Raw genomic sequence first — 13,092 nt, forward strand, 5'->3', positions numbered from 1 at the left:
TTGTGAAATGTAAAGCATAGTGTAGAAAATTACAGGTATTGCAAAGACTAAGGCAAAAGACAACTACGTAACTAGTAGAAGAGCATTATGAATATAAACTCTCTTGTACCACATAACACTGAAAGACCACATTTATGACCATGGAACAAGCAAACTACTAACCATTTTCTTCAGACAGCTTGAGGGAATGCTACATGTTGAGTTCATCGAAAACCACCAATATCTCGACAGGTCAGTTTATGGCGTTTTCTAATTCATGCCTTGAAAATGCCGGGGGCAGTCTGTCAAACTTGTGAGTTATTAAAGCACAGTGTACATTGGGAAAAGCTTAAAGCTAAAAGTTAGCTAACAATATAGAAAATTGTAGTTATGTCACTCATAACAAGTGAACATCACCACACTTTGTAGGTTACAAATTCCCAGTCAATAAAGACTATTGATATTTTGAAACAAAAAACATTTTCAGACATTTTTCCAGAGTCCAAAAAAATACCTTTGTCACTGATATCTGAGTTTGTCTGAACCATGTGGTTGTTAGAGGCTTACATACATCTTCATGTGTATATCAAAATCCTCTTTCTGAAGCTTTTCAGTTTGCGACACACAAGTTGCCCACATTGAAGGGGAGCTGTTGTCTGTTGTCAGTGCACAAGCAAATCAATGTATGTTACCCGGAATGCTTCTTTTTTTTTCCCCCTGTCACATAACCTTTTAATCTTTGTGAAAGATAATTCAGTTGGATTGCACTGGCAGTAAATGCATAACTATGTGACTACATTCACATTGCAAGTAAGTCAAGTTCATATGTTTTCTCACATGATTTAATTAAATTAATGAGATGCAGAATGGAAGTTAGGCATGAGTCTGGCTTAAACAGTGCAAAATATTTTTATTTTTAACCCAGAGCACAATAACTGCTTTCCTGTTGTTCATGCCAAGTGTTTTCTTAATAACAGGTGACAGATAACTGGCATTATCCATTATAGTGGCTGAATTTGGAGAGAGCTATGGCAAGAACAGTTCAGTGAATCGCTTATTGAGAGTGACATGATTAATTTCTGAATGGTGGTAATCTGTTCTGATTCACCCAGGTTTAACTCATGGTAGTACATTATTGGAATACCTTCTTATTTTGTGCATCTGTCTCAGGAATGTGGCTTGTGCTGCTGCTGTGTCATTGCTTTCCATTAAAAACTTTCTTCCATCATATTTGAAACCAGTGTCATCCAAAATTCTTTGCATTGACTGTTATCTTTGAATCTAATTTTCTCATGCATAATTCTGACAACTTTTTGTGGCAGTGGATTTCACTATTTATTTACATTTCAAACACGGAGTGCATTAAAAAAAATTCTTGTCAAAACCATACAGTTGTTATGTTCCTTGCTATTTCAATGCTTTCCAGGTAATGCGAAACCAATATTTCTTGATATTTCTACAGCTCTGATCCTTTAATTTAGATTTCACTGTACAGTTAATTTGCTGACATCACAGGCTCTGCAGTACATTCTTCTCTCTTCAAAATGTTAACAGTGGGAGTCTCACTGGGAGACTAACAATTGAAAAAGTTATAAACAGGTAAATAATCTCCATTGCTTGTTCGTGGAATACTTGATGTGTGTTCCCAACACCTGATGTATTTATTTTGGAATTATACTAACATATTTGCAGATACACATTCACTGTTGCTGCAGAAAACATCGTTGACAGTTGAATAAATAATTCAGTTTCTCGATGAATGAAATTGTGTGATCTTGAAGTATGGCAACAGCACAGTCTGTAGAAGAGATTCTAGCTGTCTAGCTTTAACTCGCGGCTGGGCGCTCGGAAAGAGAATTAAATCTAATTGGGTGCCAGTGGTTAATTGAAAATTGAAAATTGTATCGCCTTACTGTGACATGGGTGTGGACTGTCGTATGAGTACAAAGTTTGGTGATCATGAAGTTTACAGTATCGTATCTACTCTCAATGCAAGCCAAGAAAATTTCTTCTGTCTTCAGACCAACTGCTACCCTTGGGGTACAAGTGTACTTAGTATTGTATTCTAGAGAGGTGATTAACTGATGAATGTCACACTAACTTGTTGGGACCAAGGCAGAGGTGGAGTATATAGGAATGAAAACAGTTGAAAACCGTCAAGAATGTTCAAGCCTAAGTTTTATAACCTTTGACTGTGGTTTTTACAACATGAGATAAGTGAAGAGTGCAGGGAGTGTGTTACGTGCAATACTAATGAGCTGTTGTACGGCCCAAAGATTTTGTTGAAAAGGAAATCAAAAGATATGAAATGCAATCTGGAGTAATACAGTGTAATGGATAGGTAATATCTGCTCGTTAAGCAATAGTATAATGTGGAGTAATAGGTGTTTATACAAATTAAGTTATGAACCTGAGTGCTATTGTGTAACAAAAGTTTGATTAAGAACGTTATGTTTAAACATGTTTTATTTTTCAAATACAGATACGAATATAGAGTTGAAATGATTCATCAAGGCTCAGTTGATGCTAGCAAGAATATTGTCCGTGAATTTGCATCAGATTTTGAGATTGGAGAATGTTGGGGCTACAACCGATTCTTCCGTCTTGATCTACTTGCCAGTGAGGGTTATTTAAACACAGAGAATGATACTCTAATTCTAAGGTGAGTGTATATTTTATTTTCCAGCCTTATTTTTTAAAACATTTTTGTGCCTAATGGGCTTATCCTGTAGAATGCATGGTAAACTGGAATATTTTTTTTTTTTTTTTTTCTCCATAGGTTTGTGAAGTTTGGAGCCAGATCTTGGAATCAGTCTGATATAATGTGTGTACCATTGTCCTCAATACTTTTAGGTTCCTCTCAAACTGGTGTCTGACTGACTTGCTGTTCCTTTATACCATCCTCAAACAAACCTTCTCTACTCTCCAAGAAACTAACTAATAGTTCCAAAAGCTGTACCTTATCAGTTGTAAACAGCATTTAACAGAGTGAATGTATGTGTTACGCATGTTCAGTCTGTTATAGACCATGTGCTTTGTTTGTGGTCTTAGAAAGGGTCATTTCCATGCTTATTGACTCACGAACACTTATTTTGAATGAGAAGTTCACCAACATTATTGAGAACTTGCAATGTTGTTGTAGAAAATCACCATTGGTTGGTGCAAGTTAAATATTTCCATGCAGAAGTTATGACTTACAGGGAAACGAGAACAAGACTGAACAATGCAGTGCAGTTTTAGAGCCAGTGGGATTGACTGTGCTAATCCAGACTTTAAGAAACTGCCTTCAAAAGAGTCAGCACAAAGACTGCAGGAACAGATGCATAAGATATTTCTCGTAATGAGACCAATGACAACTCTGTAATAGTCTGATTGTTTACAAGTACAGAACTTGTGTGACATCAGTCAGTCACTGGAAGGGAATATGCTGGAGTACAACTCAGGCAAACTACACACTGTCCAGGAAGAAGACAGGTCACTCATATCTTGGGCAGGCATTGTAAGTTCTAGATGCTATGGGTACAGGGAATTTAAGGGCTGCTGTTCTTACTCAGCATCCTAGAGTCAATTACTCGGCCATTTCATGGGCTGCTCGTTCATTTTTCAAAAGACTGATTACAGCACTATGATCAGATAAACAGATCTGAGTCTTATATTTCATTTTATGAATTACTGTTACCCTTACACGATCTTGCACATCTAAAATACTCACATAAATCATATTGTGTAATGCACCATTCATTTAAGTGAAATCGTGCCTTTAAAATATTTTATTCGAAACAGTCCAAATCGCAGTCTTAAAATCTACAATAGGTTTTAGTTTAATTAACCATCTTTGGAAACTTATGTTCTTGGATGCAACACCAGCAATGTCACAGTACTTCTTGTCATAAGCATTGTAACAGAAACACATGCTACTAGGATTGCATTATCACACTTTTGTGGTGCATAAATAAATGCTGTATACAAAGCCTGTAATGAACAATAAAGTGTTGATTTGGAGTTTTTACTAAAGAATTTCATAATAAGCATTATATCTACAGTTATCTACATTAATTTCTGTAATATAGATTAAAGAAAGTACCAGCAGAATGCAAATAATTTAGTAGTAGAGGAGAACATTCACTGAAGAGCAGAAGTGTTGAGTCATTCACCTACATTTTGCTGGATGGGCACATAGTGCTGGGATGGTGTTTCTGCATGTAGGCTGGGATGGGTGTTGTCTTTAGTGGAGTGGGTAGAGGCAGAAATAGGCAGGAAACAGGAGGGGTTTGGGGACAGGCAGCTAGCGGCTGGGTGGGAGGCAGCAGCAGTGCAGGACAGGAAAGCAGGAGAGAGATGTGGCATATGCATGGGCTTTGCATGCAGTGCATGCCTGTGAGGTGCAGTGCATGATGGTGACTTGGAGGCATTGATTGGGAGGGGGTGAAAGGACAGATTATAAAACTGTTGGGTAGAGGGTGACGGGACAGAGGGTTAGTAGAGATTGAGGCCAGGAAGATTATGGGAGCAAAGGGTGTATTGCAGGATAACTCCCAACTATGTAATTCAGAATAGCTGATGCCGGAGGGAAGGAGCCAGATGTCATGGGTTGTGAATCAATCACTGAACTCGGGCATGTTGTGCTTGACAGATTGTTGTGCTGCTGGTGCTCAACTTTGTTCTTGGCTACAGTTTGGCTTAGCCGTTCATTCTGGTGCCGGCTGGTTGGTGGTCATGCCCACATAAAATTCTGTGCAGAAATTGCAGCAGAGCTGGTATATGACATGGCTGCTCTCAAAATGGCCCTGCCTCTCATGGTATGGGCTGAGCCTGTGACAGTGCTGGAGGAGGATGCACTGGGTGGGTGAACTGGGCAGGTCTTTCACTTGGGTCTTCTACAGCAATATGACCCCTGTGTCAAGGTGGTTGGGATTAGGAGTGGCATAGGGATGGACCAGGCTGTTGTGTAAGTTGTGTGGATGACTGGGGTGGCTAGGATTTTGGGTAGGAAGTCTCTCATATCTAGTTGTGATGATAGATAATCAAAATCCTGGCGAAGAATATGGTTCACTTACTGGAGTCTGTGGTGATATTGGGTGACAAGGGTGCTCCATTGCAGCTGATTCTTGATGGTGGTTGGAGATTAGGAGTGTGTGAGTATATTGCAATGAAAATCTGTTGGTGGTATAGTTTTAAGGAGGTAGTGTCTGTCAGTGAATGCCTGAATAAGACCGTCAGTACACTGGATAAGGAAATTCACATCACTACAGATATGCTGTCCATGTGTGATCACCTGTATGCAAGGAATTTTTTGGTGTGGAATGGGTGCTGCTGTCAAAATGCAGGCACTGTTGGTGGTTAGTGGTATAATATGGACAAAGGTGTGGACTAGAGATCAGAAATGAAAACTGTAAACTTGGCGTTAAACTTGCTAGTTGGTCTTATGACGACGTCCCCGAACTCGCTGTCTCCATGTGCTCGGATATTCAACTCGGCAGTTTCAACCACTTCTCATTTAACTGAAGATCTTGTCACTTGAGTCTATTGTCAGATAAAAGTGCTATAACAGCACATATAGGCGAGCAAGTACATGAATTCACAAGTATAACCGAGGGCGAGTATCACTGCAACTATTTATGTAAGTGTTGGGCATATGATCTCCCACTTGACCACAGGTGAGGGATCAACCTCAGTGCAGGCAGTACCTGGGAAGGCCATAGCAGTGAACCAATTGGGGGACATACGAGACATGCTAGACATCCCTCGCATCCCTGCGTCCGACCCCCCACAGTGATGCCCCTTGGCTGTAGCCTCAAGCTGTGTGATGGAAGCCAACACAGCCTGGAGTCGACCCGCTAGTAACTGAGTGGTCAGCATGACGGGTTGTCAATTCTCTGGGCCCGGGTTCGATTCCCGGCTGGGTCGTTGAATTTTCTTCGCCCAGGGACTGGGTGTTCTGCTGTCCTCGTCTTCATCCTATCATCCTCATTGACTGCAAGTCGCCTATGTACACAGAAATCACATTTCCTATATATTAATGAAGTCACTCCTGTTTGAAGCTCATAAAAATATATAACAAATGAATAGTGTACTTGGCTTATTAGCAGCAGGAACTCTAGGTGCGCTCTCACTGACAGTGTAACTTACACCCATGCCTTCTGAAACATGTCGCCCAGGAGACCCTTTAGCCGGGTGGGTGGGAGATCTGATGGAAGTGGAATACTTCCTTCCATCTTCAAACTAGCTATCAGAGTGTGTATCCCCCTCCTTGTTGGTTCATGACCAGCAGTCAGGCTACCACAGCCTTGGCATTGCCCCAAACATTCCAGTAGATTGTTCCCAGGTGGAAGTTCTGGTGGAGATCCCCATGGCCACTTGTCCCTTGACTGCATAATTCTGGCACAAGCTGAGGCATTTTCAGCCCTATGTGCCTTATGATGTGGAGGATTTGGTATTGACACCAGACTCCTATATGTCAGATGAGCAGTTATTTACAGTAGAGAGTAAAATTCAGCCACAATTCCACTGTAAGCAGTGGAAGTGTCGTGTACATTGGGCAATGCCTTTGGAAGCTTAGCTTTCCTTGTGTGACCCTGCAAACTCAAAGCTTGGTCACTTGCTAGCACTAGCCAGGATTCTTGTTTACTTTGATCTTTGCTTGCTTGCATTCAAGTGTGAGTACTTTGCAACATCTGCTTTTAGTTTTGTGTTTGTTCCTGACAAGCTTAGGGACTCTTTCGTCACTGCTTACGTTGACACTTTGTGTTCATTGAGTCACCACGCATCATGGTACTTCGTGTTTGTTCTGAGCATTTCATGAATGCTGTAATCTCGCTAGGCAAGACATAACAGTCAGACTGTAAAGCAAGTCCATTTTAATTCTTAGTGACATGGAACAATACATGACTTTAAGAATTGTAGTATTCCTTGCAAATTTTGGGCACCAAGTTCAGTATTTTACTGCCAATGTTCAAATCACAATCGGTGTAAAACCTTTTCCTGTTAACTGTGATTGTATTGATAAAAGAATATGTATGTCAACTGTGAATACTGGGAAGAAAAAAAGATGGGGAAGAAAGAATTACTGATGAATCAAGATCAAAGGAAGTTAAAGAAAGAAAGGAAAAAAACAAACAGGAAGAAACATCAAATTGCAGACAGGCACAATAAAAAGACTCTTACACATTGGTTTTTGGCTCTAGCTTGTCAGTAAAAAACGCGGGCACACTCGCTCACACACACACACACACACACACACACACACACACACACACACAAACAAAAAAACCACCAACTCCAGCATCTCGGGCTGCAATGCAACATTGTGTGGGATGCGAGCAGCAATCTGTAGGGGGTGGTAAGGGGAAGGGATAGTAGTCTACAGGTGGGGAGAGACGAACAACGCTGTCTGGCAGAGGGTGCAAGGACTAGACTGCCAACAGGCGCGGCGTCGGGAAGTTGTGAGGCAGGGAGGTGGGGAAAAAGGAGCAAAAACACACGAGGAGTGGGGAAAGCATACCTCATGCACACACATCCGCCAACTCCAGCATCTCAGGCCAGAATGCAACATCATGTGGGATGCAAGCAGCATCTGGAGGGTGTGGAGAAGGGAAAGGGATAGTAGAGTGTGGGTGGGGAGAGAGACAAATGCTGTCTGGTGGAGTGTGCAGGGATTAGACTACCAATAGGCGCAGCATCAGGAGGTTGGAAGGCAGGGGGGAAAAGAAGGAGCAGGGATAGTCAGGTGGTTGTACTGGCAGAGGGCTGCAAATAAACAGGGTGGAAGATGAGATGAGATGATAGGATAGAGGGGGTGGGAAACAGTTGGTTGGAGGGTGTGGGGACAGTATGTTACCGTAGGTTGAGGCTCAGATAATTATGGGAGTGAAGAATGTGTTCTAAGGATAACTCCCACCTGTGCAGTTCAGAAAAACTGTTGGTGGAGGAAAGGATCCAGATCAGATGGCTTGGGTAATGAAACAGCCATTGAGATTAAGTGTGTTATGTTTAGCTGCATGCTGTGCCACAGGGTTGTCTACTTTGCTCTTGGCCACAGTTTAGTGGCGACCATTCGTCATGGTGGACCGCTGCTTGGTAGTCATACCAATATAAAAAGCTGTGCAAAGATTGAAGCAGAGTTGGTAAATGACATGGCTGCTTTGACAGGTGGTCGACCGTTGATGCGGTAGGAAAAACCTATGACAGTGCTGGAATAGGAAATGCTGGGTGGGAGGATTGGGCAAGTTTTACACGTGGGTCTTCTACAGGGATATGATCCTCAGGCAAGGGGGTTGGGATTGAGAGTGGCATAGGGATGGCCTAGGATGTTGTGGAGGTTGGGTGGGCAATGAATGGAACACCACTTTAGAAGGGTCGAGAAGTATCTCTTGTAGGATGTCCCTCATTTCAGGGCATAATGATAGGTAATCAAAACTCTTGCAAATGATGTGGTTCAGTTGTTCCAGTCCAGGATGGTATTGGGTGATGAAGAGGACACTCCTTTGTGACTCGTACTTGTGGGTGGTGGGAGAATTGGGGATGTGAGAGGAAATGGCATGGGAGATCTGTTTGTGGACTAGTCTGAGGTATGGTGCCTGTCTCTTGAAGGCCTTGGTGAGACCCTCAGCATACTGAGCAAGGGAATTTTTGTCACTGCAAATACACCATCCACAGGTAGCCATACTATAAGGGAGAGATTTTTTTGTGAGAAAGGGATGAAAGCTGTCAAAATGCAGGTACTGTTGGTGATTGGTGGGTTTTAATGTGGACAGAGGTGCAGATGGAGCCGTCAGGGAGGAGGTGGTCAACATCTAGGAAGGTGGCATGCTGGGTTGAGGTGAACCACATGTAGCAGGTAGGGGAGGTGTTGAGGTTATGAAGGAATGAAGATAGGGTGTCTTGACCCTGAGTCCAGATCATGAAGACATCATCAGTGAACCTGAACCAGACTAGGAGTTTGGTGTTTTGGGAAGCTAGAAAGGTCTGTTATAGATGGCTCACAAAGTGTTGTCATAGGAGTTTGCCTTGGGGGTGCCCATGGCTGTGCCGCGAATTTGTTTATAAACCTTTCCTTCAAATGAGAAGTAGTTGTAGGTTAGTATCAAGTTAGTAAGGTGAATAAGGTAATGGGTTTGGAGTCTGAAGGACATTGGGAAAGGTAGTGTTCTATAGTGGTAAGACTATGGGCATGAGGGATGTTGGTGTCTAGGGACGTGGCGTTAACAGTGACGAGTAGGGATCAAGAAGGTAAGGGGGTAGACAGTCTGCGAAGGAAGTGGTCCATGTCTTTGATGTGGGAGGCTAAATTACGGGAAACTGGTTGGAGGTGTTGGTCAATGAGGGCCGAAACTCTTTCAATGGGGGCACAATAACCAGCCACAATGGGACGTCCAGGGTTGTTGGATTTGTGAATTTTGGGGAGCATGTAGAAAGTGGGTGTGTGGGGTGTCATAGGGGTGAGAAGGGATGGATTAAGAGGAGATGTTCTGGGAAAGGCCTAGGGTTTTAAGCAGGATTTAAGTTTGTGTTGGACATCCGGGATGGGATCGGCCTTCTGCCAGGTGGTCACTACGTTTCATAACAACAGTGGTGGGACCTTTGTCTACAGGTAGATGATTAAGTCAGGATTCATTTTGAGGTTGTGTAAGCTGTTATTTCTTCTACTGAAAGGTTGATGGTTGGTGTTTTGAGGAAGGGACCTGGGGAACGATGGTGAGGCTAAGTTGACCAGCAGATGATTGGGAGGAGGAGGAGGGGGGGGGGGGGAGAATATGGTAGATGGTGGTATGAGCTGGAAGAGATAGGGTTCGATGTTGGAATTAGGTTGGTTGTGGTTGGGGGTCGGGGGAAAAGAAGTGTTTCCATTGTGGGGTCGGGAGGAGAGTAAATCTTTGATAAGTCCAGCATCGCTGGGCTAAAATAGGTGTAGGCATTTGGATAGGACTAACTTCTGTGGGGCTGAGGCTTTTGGTGGAAAGGTTAACAACAATGTTACGGGAATGTTTTGGCTCTGGATTTGAATTTGATGGAGGGTTGTGTAACGTCCTTCTTACTAATCGGCCTATCGTGCTTGCGATATAAAATATGACCGTGGATCGCGTGTATGCCTAATGGATTTTTTTCTTCTAATTGTATAAGGCTATCTTTCCTGAAGAAGTGATAACAATAACTAGGAGGAAAGTGTACGACTGACCCTTCTGATGGAAAGTCCACTAAAAATAAAATTAATTAAATTGAACAGGGCTATAATTTGGAAAATGAAAGTTATTTTGTGCTTTCACTCACAAACAACACTGGACAGAAAGGGGTACCACTGATCATGAATCCAAAAGTTACACATAGGAAGTAATTAATGGTTGCCAACCCACTAGGGCAATTTACATCCAAAATCTTGTACTACAAGACGATGGGAAAGAAAAACATGTATTATTAAACACTGACATGGCTACTAACGGTTGCCATGTTTTTGTGTGTTTTTTACTCTAATTTTAAGTGAGTATGTAATGATACAGAAAACTGAGAAGTCACCCTTACGTTATGTTTGGCATTAAATTTTGAAAAAGGCAATCAAATTATGATTTGAAAATATGCAATTAAACTGTATGCTAGTACTGAACTTCATTACGTGAACAATGACTTTCAGTGACCTCAGCATAATGTCATCAAAGAAATTTAAAAAAAAAAAAAGCACTTTTTACTTTGCCGACTCTTATTTTGCAAATTGGATTTCATATTATTGTCTGAACAACTGAGCCTTTTTTTTTTCTTTTTTTACTGATTTGTCGAATTAAGTCGGGTGATGCTGAGGGAATTAGATTAGGAAATGAGGCACTTAAAGTAGTAAAGGAGTTTTGCTATTTGGGGAGCAAAATAACTGATGATGGTCGAAGTAGAGAGGATATAAAATGTAGGCTGGCAATGGCAAGGAAAGCGTTTCTGAAGAAGAGAAATTTGTTAACATCCAGTATTGATTTAAGTGTCAGGAAGTCATTTCTGAAAGTATTCGTATGGAGTGTAGCCATGTATGGAAGTGAAACATGGACGATAAATACACTCCTGGAAATTGAAATAAGAACACCGTGAATTCATTGTCCCAGGAAGGGGAAACTTTATTGACACATTCCTGGGGTCAGATACATCACATGATCACACTGACAGAACCACAGGCACATAGACACAGGCAACAGAGCATGCACAATGTCGGCACTAGTACAGTGTATATCCACCTTTCGCAGCAATGCAGGCTGCTATTCTCCCATGGAGATGATCGTAGAGATGCTGGATGTAGTCCTGTGGAACGGCTTGCCATGCCATTTCCACCTGGCGCCTCAGTTGGACCAGCGTTCGTGCTGGATGTGTAGACCGCGTGAGACGACGCTTCATCCAGTCCCAAACATGCTCAATGGGGGACAGATCCGGAGATCTTGCTGGCCAGGGTAGTTGACTTACACCTTCTAGAGCACGTTGGGTGGCACGGGATACATGCGGACGTGCATTGTCCTGTTGGAACAGCAAGTTCCCTTGCCGGTCTAGGAATGGTAGAACGATGGGTTCGATGACGGTTTGGATGTACCGTGCACTATTCAGTGTCCCCTCGACGATCACCAGTGGTGTACGGCCAGTGTAGGAGATCGCTCCCCACACCATGATGCCAGGTGTTGGCCCTGTGTGCCTCGGTCGTATGCAGTCCTGATTGTGGCGCTCACCTGCACGGCGCCAAACACGCATACGACCATCATTGGCACCAAGGCAGAAGTGACTCTCATCGCTGAAGACGACACGTCTCCATTCACGCCTGTCGCGACACCACTGGAGGCGGGCTGCACGATGTTGGGGCGTGAGCGGAAGACGGCCTAACGGTGTGCGGGACCGTAGCCCAGCTTCATGGAGACGGTTGCGAATGGTCCTCGCCGATACCCCAGGAGCAACAGTGTCCCTAATTTGCTGGGAAGTGGCGGTGAGGTCCCCTACGGCACTGCGTAGGATCCTACGGTCTTGGCGTGCATCCGTGCGTCGCTGCGGTCCGGTCCCAGGTCGACGGGCACGTGCACCTTCCGCCGACCACTGGCGACAACATCGATGTACTGTGGAGACCTCACACCCCACGTGTTGAGCAATTCGGTGGTACGTCCACCCGGCCTCCTGCATGCCCACTATACGCCCTCGCTCAAAGTCCGTCAACTGCACATACGGTTCACATCCACGCTGTCGCGGCATGCTACCAGTGTTAAAGACTGCGATGGAGCTCCGTATGCCACGGCAAACTGGCTGACACTGACGGCGGTGGTGCACAAATGCTGCGCAGCTAGCGCCATTCGACGGCCAACACCGCGGTTCCTGGTGTGTCCGCTGTGCCGTGCGTGTGATCATTGCTTGTACAGCCCTCTCTCAGTGTCCGGAGCAAGTATGGTGGGTCTGACACACCGGTGTCAATGTGTTCTTTTTTCCATTTCCAGGAGTGTAGTTTGGACAAGAAAAGAATAGAAGCTTTCGAAATGTGGTGCTACAGAAGAATGCTGAAGATTAGATGGGTAGATCACATAACTAATGAGGAAGTATTGAATAGGATTGGGGAGAAGAGAAGTTTGTGGCACAACTTGACCAGAAGAAGGGATCGGTTGGTAGGACATGTTCTGAGGCATCAAGGGATCACCAATTTAGTATTAGAGGGCAGCGTGGAGGGTAAAAATCGTAGAGGGAGACCAAGAGATGAATACACTAAGCAGATTCAGAAGGATGTAGGTTGCAGTAGGTACTGGGAGATGAAAAAGCTTGCACAGGATAGAGTAGCATGGAGAGCTGCATCAAACCAGTCTCAGGACTGAAGACCACAACAACAAAAACTGATTTGAACAGAATTAAATACTAGAATACATACCAAACCAAACAGCCATTTGCTCCAAGCTATATGTAAAATAAATAAAACTTCCACACTCTTAATTTGTGCATTTCTCTAGATTTGGATTTTTTCCAGTGATTGATTCTCAAACTTGAAAACTGAAATTGCTTTATTATAGTCATATACTGAAGCCTCTGTTGTACAACAGTTAATTGGAAGTAGGCTGAGGCTAAAATTCTTAAAAGAGAAATTATTCATTAATAAACTGGCTGTAACTATTTATTTGTTTCTTA

General features: G+C 43.2%; 1 protein-coding gene across 2 annotated transcripts in view; it reads left to right on the forward strand.

The window, feature by feature from the left end:
• The window catches only part of LOC124715343 (E3 ubiquitin-protein ligase TRIM37-like), a 291,007-nt gene that overhangs the window by 99,979 nt on the left and 177,936 nt on the right, over nt 1-13,092 (forward strand). For both annotated transcript variants that reach the window (XM_047243092.1, XM_047243093.1), the window contains exon 6: nt 2,462-2,641. In XM_047243092.1, coding sequence (XP_047099048.1) covers nt 2,462-2,641 — 180 coding nt within the window. The remainder of the gene's footprint in view (nt 1-2,461; nt 2,642-13,092) is intronic.

The sequence above is a fragment of the Schistocerca piceifrons genome, chromosome 1, assembly GCF_021461385.2.
Source record: "Schistocerca piceifrons isolate TAMUIC-IGC-003096 chromosome 1, iqSchPice1.1, whole genome shotgun sequence".
Taxonomy (NCBI): domain Eukaryota; kingdom Metazoa; phylum Arthropoda; class Insecta; order Orthoptera; family Acrididae; genus Schistocerca; species Schistocerca piceifrons.